Here is a 12785-nt window from a genome sequence, read left to right on the forward strand (position 1 = left end):
ATAAATCCAATATAGCCTGATCATCCACAACATTTTGGTGGAGATAAGAAAGAAAACCTGTGCAATTCTGTGGATTCAAAAAATATATTCACAATCAAGCATATAATTTTGTGTTTGTTTAGTGGTTTCATATATTTTTTTTTTACATATGAAAATTTCAAAATTATTAAAAATTACAAATAAAATATTAACTTGATGTTTTTTAAAGTAAAACACAGGAAGAATACTCTCCCCCCTCTCCAACAATGACCTTGAAAAGAAATATCAGATGCTTCCCTTTTGCTGCCCAGAAATGTGGGAGGAAAAGGCAATGATGATTTGAGAAACAACTTTGCTGCTGTTAGACAGGACTGACAGTCGAGCCGGTGTTTTCTCCTGTACCAAAACTTTCCCTGCTCATGTACTGAGGAGTCCAACCAGATGTAATGGGAATAGTATCGGCCGAACTAGCATCAACGTCGATGTTGCCAACGGCAGCAGGCCACACGAACGCTGGTTTAAAAGGGGGTACGTGCGGCGGCGGCACTAATCCTGATATTATCTGAAAGATGGCCAGCGTTTTAGGCCTTTCGCTGGCAATAGGATGGGAGCATGCTAGTCCAAGCAGCAGCAGCCTCTTTGCTTCCTCGTCAACATAGTCACTGTTCAGCCTTTCATCCACAGCCTCTAGTATACGCTCTTCACGATGTAGACTCCAAACCCAGTCCACCAAGAATTGGAACCCTCCAATCTTGGTCCATGGACGCTGACCGCACACTACCTCTAGAACTACAGCACCGAAACCATAGACATCAGACTCGCGGGTGGCCTTGCCAGTGTGAAAGCATTCTGGTGCAATGTAGCCCATGGTTCCAGGCACTCCTTCTAGCTCAGCATAGGACGTTTTCTCATTCTCCAAAGCGCGTGCCAGACCAAAATCACCTAACCGAGCATTGAACTCAGAATCCAGCATGATGTTACTGGCCTTGAGGTCACGATGCACCACTGTCTGATCATATTCATTGTGGAGGTAGTGCAGAGCTGATGCTACACCTGATATGATCTTGTACCTCAAGTTCCACTCTAGGATGACATTACCCTCAAGTTCATGGAATAGGTGATTGTCCAAACTCCCATTTGGCATGTAGTCATATACTAGAAGCAACATTCCACTCTTGTGGCACCAGCCTAGTTAATCAAAGTCGAGATTATTATCAGAAACCACTTTAAGACCCTCATTATGCTGAAATATGAACATGGATTGAGCACTAACACTGCTGCATTGAACATTTAGAGCAAAATTGGCTGTGCAGCCCATGAAATAGACGTTCTACCTTTTGTTTGGTCAAGTATGTACACTAAGTTGTACCATTTCAGATTTCCAGTTACATACCACTACATATTAGACTCTCCCACGGCATCTCACTTTCGAAAGCAAAATCTTCGGTTTCTTTTATTCCTCTTTTCCCAACAAAATGATATCAGATCATGTTCACATGAGCTTTTCTTTTCATGTTAGCAACATGATTGAATTAGATAGCTATCGACAGCCTTTTCTTTCTGAAGAGTGATCCACATGAAAAAAGAATGTGGAAAGAATATAAAAAGAGAAGATGGAAAAGAAAAGAAAAGAAACCAATGACTAAAGTCACAAATGATCAAAACAAAAGCAGAAAAGGTAATTACCAGGAGAAAGACCCGCTGCCAACAATCAATACATGGATTTCTACTGTTGATAACTTTTGTCATGTTTCCCTTGATTGAGCTTCATCAAAAGATTTATCAACAGCCCTATTGCTATAATGACGTTATGAAATTAACAATTGTATGCATATCCAACACGCAAAACGTTAAAAAAAACGCTGTTGGCATTTTGAACCCTTCCAAACTCTGCAACCAGGCACATGCCAAGTTGTGATATAACTTCCGGGACCATGCAAGTGCTAAGACTCCTTTGAACTTGCTACTGTAAAATATAACTTGTAATTACAAACCCTTGCTGTTATTCTCTTACCAAGCTATAGTTTCAAAGGAATTTAGTTTTTTTTTTTTTTTTACTTTCAAGAAGGAAGAAATATCAAGCAGGACACAGAAAATGACATGACAAGCATGGACTTTGTATGGATACCAGGCACAATGTTAAAGGAGAAACAGAGAGAATATAGCTAGAGAGAAGGAAACTTGCCAAGTAATCGGACAAGATGTTTATGGCGGAGACGGTTAATGATGGTAAGTTCAGACAGGAAATCATCCTGACCCTTGATGTTGTCTCTGGAGAATTTCTTTACTGCAATTTGAATGTTCTCTTTGGTCAGCAGACCTTTGTAGACCACACCAAAACCACCTTGACCAAGCTTATGCCTCTCGTCGAAATTATTGGTGGCCTTCTTCAGATCATTGAAAGGGAACTCCCTCGGCGTTCCAGGCAAACTCTTAAGGGCACCTAACAGATTAGGGTCCGATGCTGCCTTCTTCTTGTGAAGATAGTAGAGCCAAGTCCCTACCCCAATCAGCAGCAACGAAAATAGAGCAACCCCAATTCCTACACTGATCTTTATCAGCTTCTTATTATCAAAGCCACCATTCTCAACCGAGTCATCAGACAGCATCTCTACTGTCAGGTTCCAACTGAGGACACAGTTGAGCTGAAAATTTCTTCCCGTGGATGCAGCAAAACCAAAGTAAGACTTCTCTCGGACAAGGTCTTTTAGGTTGAGTTCTGCTGCCAGCGCCGGCGTGGCAGGCTTGGCCTTTCCTTCCTCTGCCATATACACTTCCATTTTCTTACTGTTCCCATCATAATGAACCCAAACCATGTGATTCCTGCCGCCAACAGGAGCAATTTCGATGCCTAAGTCGTCAAGGGAAACAGTCTTGAGAGAAATGACACTGTGGATGTTAAGGCCCATGTGGTTATCATCAGGATCAAATTCCTGCTTAACAGTATCAAGCTCAATGGCAACTATGCCATTCTCCGGATTGCTATCTGTAGTAGAGTTGGTCAGACCGAGATACTGCCCTTCGCTGTTCTCCGGGAGTGCAAGGTCCGGGGCTATGAGAAATGCTAACCCTTCTCCAGGTGTGGAGTTGTTAACGCGAAAGATGTTAATTACAAACGAACTATTGAAAGAAGCCACCCTTACGCCGCCAGCCCCATCATCCTCCCATAGGATGAAGGACTTATTGAGCAATACACGACCAGACCGGTTTGCTAGAGTGAAGTTTACATTGATAGAATCAGGAGTGATCTGAAGGGCGTCGTTGCTGATCGTGGCAGGTCTTTCTACTTGGAATATATCATAGTAAGTTTCGTTAAAAGGGCCGTATTCTCGGTGGAATGGTTGCAGGTTTTGAGCTTGAGATAGCGCTAGAATTAGGAAAGAAACGATGGTAACAACACTTGCTTGAAGATCCATGAAAATGGTTTGGCCGCAGCGGCTTTGCTAGCTTTGCAGATCAACCAAGCCAAGAACAAAATTTTGGAGGCCAACTGTATTGATTTTTAATCTTGAAAACAGGACGTCTCCTATCAGGTTCAATAATTTATCCATTATTTTATTTCCTCTTACTTTATTTATTGACCATGACTAAAACCCAATTGGTATAGCCCCACAGCCTTCCTCTCCATGGTTATCAGAAGCTACTATTTATGGATTTTTCATTTCTTAATTAGCAACAAAAACCTACCACCTCACCAGTTCACGCTCAGAGAATCCTCCTCGCCTTCTTACCCTAATCTCAAAAATGACATTTTCATTTGGTGCCAAAGCATTTTTGATTCTCCTTGTGACCTTTCTCTTCACAGATGATGAACCCATTTGCAAAGGGGACAAAGCCAAGGCATGGCACGAGGCTTGTTCACCACACGACAAATCAAACTCAACTCAATGCACAAATATATTTTATTTTATTTTCATGTATTTTAGTCTTACACTGAATTCCTTCTTGATCCGATTCTTAAAGCATTGTAGCTTCTGATTTAAATTAATTAACGAAGATAAAGAATTATGTTATTTAAAATGGAATTTTCTTTTTCTAGAAGTGCATTAATTGTATAATCATTATAATTTCAAGGGTATTAATTGTACATTTATTCCTTGGAATGTTTTTAATCAAGATCCAAATAGTCCATCTCAAACCCTAAGAACGAAGTTTGCAGATAATTTACACTAAAGTCAAGCTTGGAAAAAACTTGTGTTTAGAAGCTGACAGGTGATGGACACGTGAATGAACATCATTTGTATTTTTCATATAAAATGTTAAAAATGCTTTTCGTGTTTTATTTCCTGGGAATTCATAAAAAGAAGAACATGTGATTTAAAAAAAAAAAAGATATAGTAAAAAATTAAACCCCGGCAGCCGGCCGCCGGCCGCTATAGATAGCGTTGCCGTTCTGACTTCGATTTCTGATGCTCCATGCAGTTTTTCCTGCAACTAAGGAATACTGATGGTGATGGTTAGGATGGTTTTTTTAAAATATTTTTATATTAAAATAATGTTAGGAATACTGATGGTGATGGTTAGGATGGGTTTTTTCAAAATATTTTTATATTAAAATAATGTTTTAATTTTAAAATTATTTTTAATATTAGTATATTAAAATGATTTAAAATATAAAAAATTAAATTTTTTAAAAATATAATTTGCACGCATTTCTAAACTGCATCTATGTATTCTCTCATTATGTGTTTCTTTAAATGCGTTTTTAAGTAAAAAAAAATATTTGAGATAAATTGTAATTTATATGATTATAGATAATTAGAAAAAAGGCATCAAATTTAAAAAGCTCTGCAGAATGAGAGAAAATCAAAATATTGAAGATGAGGTGTAAACACTTGAAAATTCTTTCATGCGCAAGTTCAAGTCCGTCAAAGAAGGACATGTATAATAATAATAATAATAATAATAATAATAATAATAATAATAATTATTATTATTATTATAAAATCAAGTCAGAACTTTTGTACTCATGCAAAAATCTCACAATTCAAAGCAAAATTCACGATCAAGCCCAAGTTTTTTAACCATTAATCAAAATATAACAGTGAAATTATATTTTTATCCTTCATAAAAATCAAATAACCTGGTTTCAAGAGGATAAATGGATCTTTTTGGAGGATTTATTTGTCATTCTTTAATTATTAACAGCAACATTTGTTTTTGCAATTTTTAAAATAATTAAATTACTATATAGCTCTTACAAACAAAAAACAAATCATAGAAAATATAATAACTCAATTCTCCTTAATATAAAAAACAACCCTCACTTTAGGGGTTTATTGATAAATTCACTATATATTTTCTTTTAATACTGATTTGCCATTTTTTATTTTAATTAATATCAATAATAATTAAAAAAAAATATTTTGTAGCATGCATAACAGTTTACAAGTAAAAAATATTTTTTATTGGTGATTTTCAAATCTTTGTAGGTATTATGGTAGTTTTTGTGATTGTGGTTTGAAAAAGTTATTTTATAAAAAATATTTTTAGTTAAAGTTAATTTAGTATTTATATATGTTTTGTTAAAATTATGGTTGAAATTAAGGTTTAAAAAAAATATTTTAAAATAATTTATTGTGTTTAGTTAAGAATAATTTTTAAATTAAGGTTATAAAATAATTTTAAAAGATATATATTTATATTGATGGTTTTTAATTTAAATATTATAGATTTAACTACTATTATTATATCATAAAATAAATAATATTTTATATAAAATATTTTTTATTATTCCATTAAATCATTTACAACTCTACGATGTATAAAATATATCCGATAAAAACTACAGTTTTCTTAATTTTTTAAGCACGCAACAATATCAAGTTGAATATCATTAGGAATAAAATTGAAATTACGATCAAATTTTGCAAATATTACCTCATTAAGTGATCTTTATCTAATTTATATAATGTCATTAAATAATGTCAAATACTAATTTTTTTTAATAAAACAAAATTAAAAATAATTTTATATTTTACTAGGTCGGACTTGATTCAATGTATTTGGTTTTGAACCGAACCGAATCCGCCCATAATATTGAAAGAGGACTCCACTATTCCAGTGAACAGTTGAGTCACTCTCCACTTCATTTAAGTAAATAGTGGAGAGTGATGCACTCTTCTCTTGATAGCATTTGTTTAGGAGGTTGCATATGTGTTTTATTTAAAACACATATGCAACTTGTTTGGTAATGAAAAAACAAAACTTTATTGTTCATAGGTCTTATTGATTTTTATATTTGAAATGCAGGAGGATGGAAAACAACTTTTTATTGCTTCTTGCACAGTGTAGCCATGCTTTTTTTCTCTATATTGTTCATTAAAGTGAATAATATTTTTTTTTATAAAAAAAACCAATGCAGTGAATTGATTTCACCTGCATGGTTCACGTGAACATGAATAATATTTAAAAAAAATTAATTTAGAGTGAATTAAATTTACTCGCACTGTAATCTCAATTTTATTTCTGATAATAGTTTACTTAATTTTATTGCATGCTTAAAAAATTATAGAAACTGTAATTCTTATCAGATGAATTTTGTACGCAATGAAATTATAAATAGTTTAATAAAATAATAAAAAATATTTTATATAAAATATTATTTATTTCAGGATGATATAATAGTAGTAGTTAAATCTATAATATTTAAATTTAAAACCATTAATATATATATATATATATTACTTAAATATTCTGTAACCTTTATTTAAAAAGCATTTTTAATTAAATATATTAAATTATTTTTTGTTTAATTTCAAATTTAACTAAATAAATATAAATATTAAACCAATATCAATTAAAATTATTTTTTAAAATTATAACTATAAAAACTATCACAATATTATACTTTCCACACTGCACTGAAAGAAGAGTTAAAAGCAGCATTGCTGCTTTTAACAACCCTACATTTTAAACGCTATTAATAATGACGTCGTCCATATGCATAGTAATAAACATTTTACATATTACCAAACATCTAAGTTAATGTGATTCGCTGCAACAACACACACAACCACATAAACAAACAGATTATAATGCGGCGCGTGCGGTTTGTGTGTTTGTGGGCCCTGTGATAGCAATTGAAGGGGCAACTTCCGTCTGATAATTAGCGGTCTAGTATTAAATTAACCATGGTAGAGGAATTCCGGCTTCCATATATATATTTTTCTTATTTTAAATTAATATTTTTAAAATTATTTTAATTTACTAATGCTAACGATCATTTTTAAAAATAAAAAATATTATTTTAATATATTTTTAAATAAAAAATATTTTAAAAAATAATTATTACGGCAACTTAAACAAAAAAATATTTCAAATATATGTTTAAAAATTCATTCTTATTTTTTATTTAAATTAATTTATAAAATTAATTTATTTTAATTTCATCCCCCTCAAGTTTTTTACACGTGAGATGTTATTATGATTTCATTCTCCTTTATTATATTTATTTATTAGAATTTTTTTTTTACTCTAGCAAGTTTTTTAAATTTATATTATTTTATAATTTGATCATTCAATATTAAATTGAGCTTCATAATTTATTTCGGATTTAGGATTTAACAAGTTATAAATTTGAGAAATTAACTCTAATTTAAAAGATTCATCCAAGTTTATTTTTTTTAAAAAGAAAAATTCATATTTTTCAGTTTTATCCTTTAATCTTTGATTTAATTGGAAGCTAAGATCTATTATTTATTTTTATATTGAATTTTTCACTTATTTGAAATAGCCTAGATTTTCTTAGGTCTTTTTATTTATCGATTGTTGTTAGTTTTTTTTTTAATTTTTTAATTAAATTAAATGGATTGCTTAATATTTATTTTAAAAAATATATCATCTAATACATCACTATCTCCACTTTTTTTACCTTTTTTAAGGTAAAAAGAATTAATAATCACCAGCATAATACATGCCACAAATTCTTTTTTTTTTTAAATTCATTCTTCAACGTTTGGTTGAATTAGAGAATAAGTTTTATTATTACTACTTCTACTATTATGTATTTGTAATATTTTTAATTAAATGAGCTCAATTTATTGAGTCAAGTGAGATCAATGATTCAAATCTTAAATTTTTTTTCATTAAAAACATTTTTTAATAAATTTATTGTTTGAGAATTTTTTTAATGTTAGAAACAATTTGATCCGGCTAATGATAATGCACAAGCCACCAATTTAGATTTGTCTAGTCATTTTTTTAATTTTTAATTTTTTAATATTTTGTTTATTAAAATTTGATTTTTTAATTTGTTGTAGTTTTGATTTCATGATAATATTATGATTTTATGAGCTAGATTACAGGTTTTACATATTAAATATGGTTAAGTCGAATTAATTTAATATGTTAATGTATTAATATTTTTTTAAAATATATTATCTTCTCCTAATATATATTAAATCTTTTATTTCACAATGTTTTTATATTTTTTTAAGTTCATGAAAGACCAATTTAGATTTGTCTAGTCATTTTTTTTTATTTTTTAATATTTTGTTTTTTAAAATTTGATTTTTTAATTTATTATAGTTTTGATTTCATGATAATATCATGATTTTATGAGATAAATTACAAGTTTTACATATTAAATATGGTTAAGTCGAATTAATTTAATATGTTAATGTATTAATATTTTTTTTTAAATATATTATCTTCTCCTAATATATATTAAATCTTTTATTTCACAATGTTTTTATATTTTTTTAAGTTCATGAAAGAATCATCCAACCCGCCATGGCAGGCAAAAATCTAGTTTTATATCCAAAATTATTATCATAATTTTTTTCATCATTTCTAATATATTTTTAATACCCGAAATTTATGTATACACGAAGGGTGTGGTATTGTTTAACTTAAGTGATCTTTCAATAAAATCAAAGCATTGGCCCAGCGGTGGTAGGCATCTTGCGTCTTTCGCTGCCATGGATTCAAGCTTTGGAGTTGCATGCTTGTCAGCCCCGCGCTGCCTTACCTGGCTGCTGGGTTTGCAGGGTGTTCAGTAGGCCGTAAGGATTAGTCGTGGTGTGCGCCAACTACACGAAGGGTGTGGTATTGTTTAACTTCAGTGATCTTTCAATAAAATCAAAATAGGCCCGGACACCCCACATTAATAAAAAAAACATTTTAGATTCAATTCATAATAAAATAATACAAAACAGACTAAAAAAAGTAGAATTTTCTTTCCTTCACCGACCATCCGTCCGTGGATGAGTTATTCAATGGCAAAAAACAGGATGGATAGTAATTAACAGTCATCAGAGACGGATAGAGAAGAACAAGGCCCCCCCATGATTTCTTTCTTCACGAACGAACCAGCCTGCCTGGCTGGATCCATCCATCCGTCCACCACTTGGGCCCTTTTTGGTCAACCGAGTGCTAGGGGTGTCCGGGCCAGCTTACGCGCACCACTTGGGTCCTTTTTGATCAACCGAGTGCTGGAGGGATAAGGTTTTTCACCGTGATTTGATTGTTAATACAAGTAGTAGATGGAAAAGTAAAGAAAAGTCGGAGCCTGTCTCTCCCATTTGTTCTTCAATACGGACAAACCATATAAGAAGCAGGCCACCGTAGAGGTTGAACTAGTACTAGCCCCTTTAAATAAACCTTTACCTTCTTCTTTTTGCTTTTGCGTTGTCCGTCTTGTCATAAAAATATCAAACACACCAAACACCAGCTGAAACATCTTCTCTTGGCTTGAAAGGTAAAATATTTCTTTCTTCTTCTCGACTTGCAACCTTTTTTTAATTTTTTTCTTATTTGTGTATATGTTATTGATGAGTGTCACGGGGACCCAAGATGGGATACAACAATGAGGAAACCCTTTTTGTGAAATTCCTTTATGGGTTTGATTTCAATTGAAAGGAGCAATTTTGACTGCAAAGGAGGGATCTTTTTATTGTGGGTTATGGGTGTTCTTGTGTTTTTCTTCTTCTTCGTTTTTTTATGGGTGTTTGTTTTGATTTCATGTTGTATATTGTAAATTTTGATAATTTAAACTGTGGGTTTTGCGATTTACAATGGAAAGGTAATGGTTCTTGAAGCTTGTGAATTTTAGGTTGTGGTAATTGCTGTGAAGGGCAGTGATAATGGAAGTTAGACAGGAGTAGCCCCTCAGAAAGATTTAGGCTTTGATGTGTGTGTTGACACAATAGTACTATAAAAAATTGCAAATCTGAATGAGTTTTTCTTCCAAGAGTATGAGAGTTGGGTTTCAAGACGGAACAAGAGGTTTATGTTTTCGTGTGGGTACTAATATGGGAGTTTAGTGAATTAATCTTATCGATTTTCAGCTCGTAACAGGCGATATTTAATGTGAACTCTGGAAGGAAAGCAGTTAGAAAGCTAAGATAGGTTATTGAGTGGGTGAGTTCTTATTTGGGTAAATCGAGCTAGTTTTCATGAATTGAGCAAGGGACTAGTTCTTGAAAGAGACAAGGTCATCTGGGTTCATGAGGTTAGTTTTTAAGTAATGCTTTTTATATCAACCTCTATGTTTCCCCTGTATAATTATCACTTTCATAAGTAAATGAATTCAATACTGTTGATTTTATGAAAGCCCCTTTAAATGTTTATGGATGGTTCTTTTAGTGGCATAATCTACTATTTTGATACTTGTTTGATCTCTCCACGTATGGCCATGCAGTCTTGAAGCTTGCTTCGGCAGCATGCTATGTTCCTTTTTATTAAGTACGATAATTTATCTCTGAGATCTTGCAGAATTTGCTGATAAGGAAATGCAAAATCCAAGGATGGCGCCTTCATCTGAAATTCAAAATGCCAAGCCTCGTAAAAAGAAAGCTGGAGCCTCAAGAGCTTCCACGATTAAGTTGCAAGGGAATGGTGTCAGAGAAGTCAAACAACTGCGGGTACCACTGTCTTTAAGACCAGGGCAGAAAGCCTTCAAAAAGAGCTCAAAGAAAGAAGGCTCTCCATTGTTCCAACAACCAGAGAGGTCGAACTCTGATTCGCTGCCGGATTCCTCTGCTCCAGTAGATGAATACCGGCATCTAAGACACAGGTATTTGTTGTTGGAGGAAGATAGCTTTTCTGTGGGAGGAGCTTTGAGCAAGGTTGAGGACGAGGTCAAGACCCTTGAAGATGAGAAATTCGCGTTGCTAGACCAGCTTGTTGTTTTAGAAGGTTTGATTGATCCTTCAAAAGTGCAGCCCAACGGATTCTAGTTACCTTACTTCCTACATGCTGTACCCGTTTGTTTTAATGATATCACTGATAGGCGCACTTGTACATTATCATCAGTGCATGGTTTCAGAGTTAATTGCCAGGGTATGTTATTCTATCTGATTAATTTGCCAATGGCTGATGCTGAAAGACTACCATATAATTAGAACTGAATGTAGAAACAAGAATGAAATAGATGCTATTCTATACTGCTGTGATTTCTGAAGTCTTCTATGACTGAGTCAATACTTGGGATTTAATCTGTTTTTAAGGCATTATGTCTGTGATGTGGATTTTCCTATTTTCCTGATTTAATTTATTAAGCCTTCATTATTTATGGTGATTTCTCTTGAAGACCACGTAGTTTGGGAAAGAAGATTATGTTATTGCTGGCTAGTTCTAATGAGATAAGAGACATTTGTTTGTGGTCGACCACCAGAGCAATGCAGCATGATATCCAGGACCATGATTGAATTGCAAAACAGGAGTAAGAAGGTTGCCCTGAATTCACCTCCTTATAAAATATATTAAGTCTATTTTGTTATTGCGGTTCGATCATGTTTTTGAATTTTTTAGTTTTAAATTAGGTTTATTGTGTTCTTTTATTGACATATTGATATTAAAAGTAAATAAATATTGTTTAGATATATTAAGAAACATTTTATTACATTTCTGAAGAGTCCTAATCTCTGCATACGGTAAACTCTCTTGCAATTAACTATTAGCTTTTATAGTGAATTTTTCTCGTTTTATTTTTTTTTAATTTCATTTTTAAATTGCCAAACTGGAGATCAATTTAGGTTAATTTGGTTAGAAAATATGAGATTAAAAGACATGAGATCAAAGTGAAAAATATAGAGAGAATGAGTGGTTTTAGATAAGTTTGGGTGAAATATTCATTTTATTCCCACACTTTCTCAATTATAATTATTCAGTCCTTTCAATTTTTAAAAATTAAGAACAAAGTTAATTTTGATGCTAAATTTTATTTTTTTAATTTTTTTATCCATGATTTTTTTATCCATATTTAAAAGAGAAAAGAGGAAGTGGCTGGATTTTAGTGTTATAGAAAGAAAATCGTTGTTTACACCAATTAAGGACATAAAATGGTGATTTTGGTCTCAATAGATTCCTTTTGAAGAGTTTATTCTAGGTGTTTTTTTTCATGTGCGTTTGAGCTTGCAAACAATTTTGATTTTTGGTTGATTGTGGATTTTTAGGTTATTTTTCAGGTTATTCGAGCATATAAATATGTTTTATAAGGTGTTTGAGGTTTTTTTTTAACATTACAACCTAATTTTCAGGTGACCAGAGGCTACTAGAATCTGGATAGAATGGTGACACAATTGAAAAAAATTGTTTAGTCTAGTTTAATCTATAATTTAGATTATGAGTTTAATTAGTTAATTTTTGTTGATTAAAAATTAAATTTTATAATTTATTTCAGTTATATAAATAATTTTTAATTTATTTAATTAAATATATACATAAACCTTTTAATTTGTATTTGAGATTTTTATATGTTAAAATACACGTAAAAAATGCTATCATATTGAAAAAAAATTCAACTTGCGGTGAAGATAAATAGCTGGTTTCCTTCAAAGTGGTCAGGATTGAGATGATTCCCA

The 12785-nt window shown here is 32.0% G+C and overlaps 2 protein-coding genes across 3 annotated transcripts; one reads left to right on the top strand and one right to left on the bottom strand.

Annotated features, from left to right (window-relative positions):
- Window positions 1–205: 205 nt before the first annotated feature.
- LOC105110898 (probable L-type lectin-domain containing receptor kinase S.5) lies at window positions 206–3499 on the bottom strand. Its single transcript, XM_011006097.1, has 2 exons — window positions 2165–3499; window positions 206–1167 (listed from the first exon to the last, which is right to left on the bottom strand). The coding sequence occupies exons 1-2, from the start codon at window positions 3393–3395 to the stop codon at window positions 341–343; spliced, it is 2058 nt and encodes a 685-aa protein (XP_011004399.1). The 5' UTR covers window positions 3396–3499; the 3' UTR covers window positions 206–340.
- Window positions 3500–9402: 5903 nt separating this feature from the next.
- On the top strand, window positions 9403–11494 carry LOC105110899 (uncharacterized). Of its 2 annotated transcripts, XM_011006099.1 has the most exons (3): window positions 9403–9679; window positions 10279–10432; window positions 10696–11494. In XM_011006099.1, the coding sequence occupies exon 3, from the start codon at window positions 10713–10715 to the stop codon at window positions 11157–11159; it is 447 nt and encodes a 148-aa protein (XP_011004401.1). In that variant the 5' UTR covers window positions 9403–9679; window positions 10279–10432; window positions 10696–10712; the 3' UTR covers window positions 11160–11494. The 2 variants fall into 2 exon arrangements, with proteins under 2 accessions (XP_011004401.1, XP_011004400.1); XM_011006098.1 differs by lacking the exon at window positions 10279–10432.
- Window positions 11495–12785: the final 1291 nt, after the last annotated feature.

The sequence above is a fragment of the Populus euphratica genome, unplaced genomic scaffold (genome assembly GCF_000495115.2).
Source record: "Populus euphratica unplaced genomic scaffold, PopEup_1.0 scaffold266.1, whole genome shotgun sequence".
In the NCBI taxonomy this organism is placed as follows: domain Eukaryota; kingdom Viridiplantae; phylum Streptophyta; class Magnoliopsida; order Malpighiales; family Salicaceae; genus Populus; species Populus euphratica.

Bases quoted from the DNA above. Each gene is read 5' to 3' on its own strand.
- LOC105110898 (XM_011006097.1), bottom strand. From the start codon at position 3,395: ATGGATCTTCAAGCAAGTGTTGTTACCATCGTTTCTTTCCTAATTCTA. The intron at 1,168-2,164 runs GCAAGTTTCCTT...TTGATTAACTAG, and splicing joins ACATCTTGTCCGATTACTTG to GCTGGTGCCACAAGAGTGGA.
- LOC105110899 (XM_011006099.1), top strand. From the start codon at position 10,713: ATGCAAAATCCAAGGATGGCGCCTTCATCTGAAATTCAAAATGCCAAG.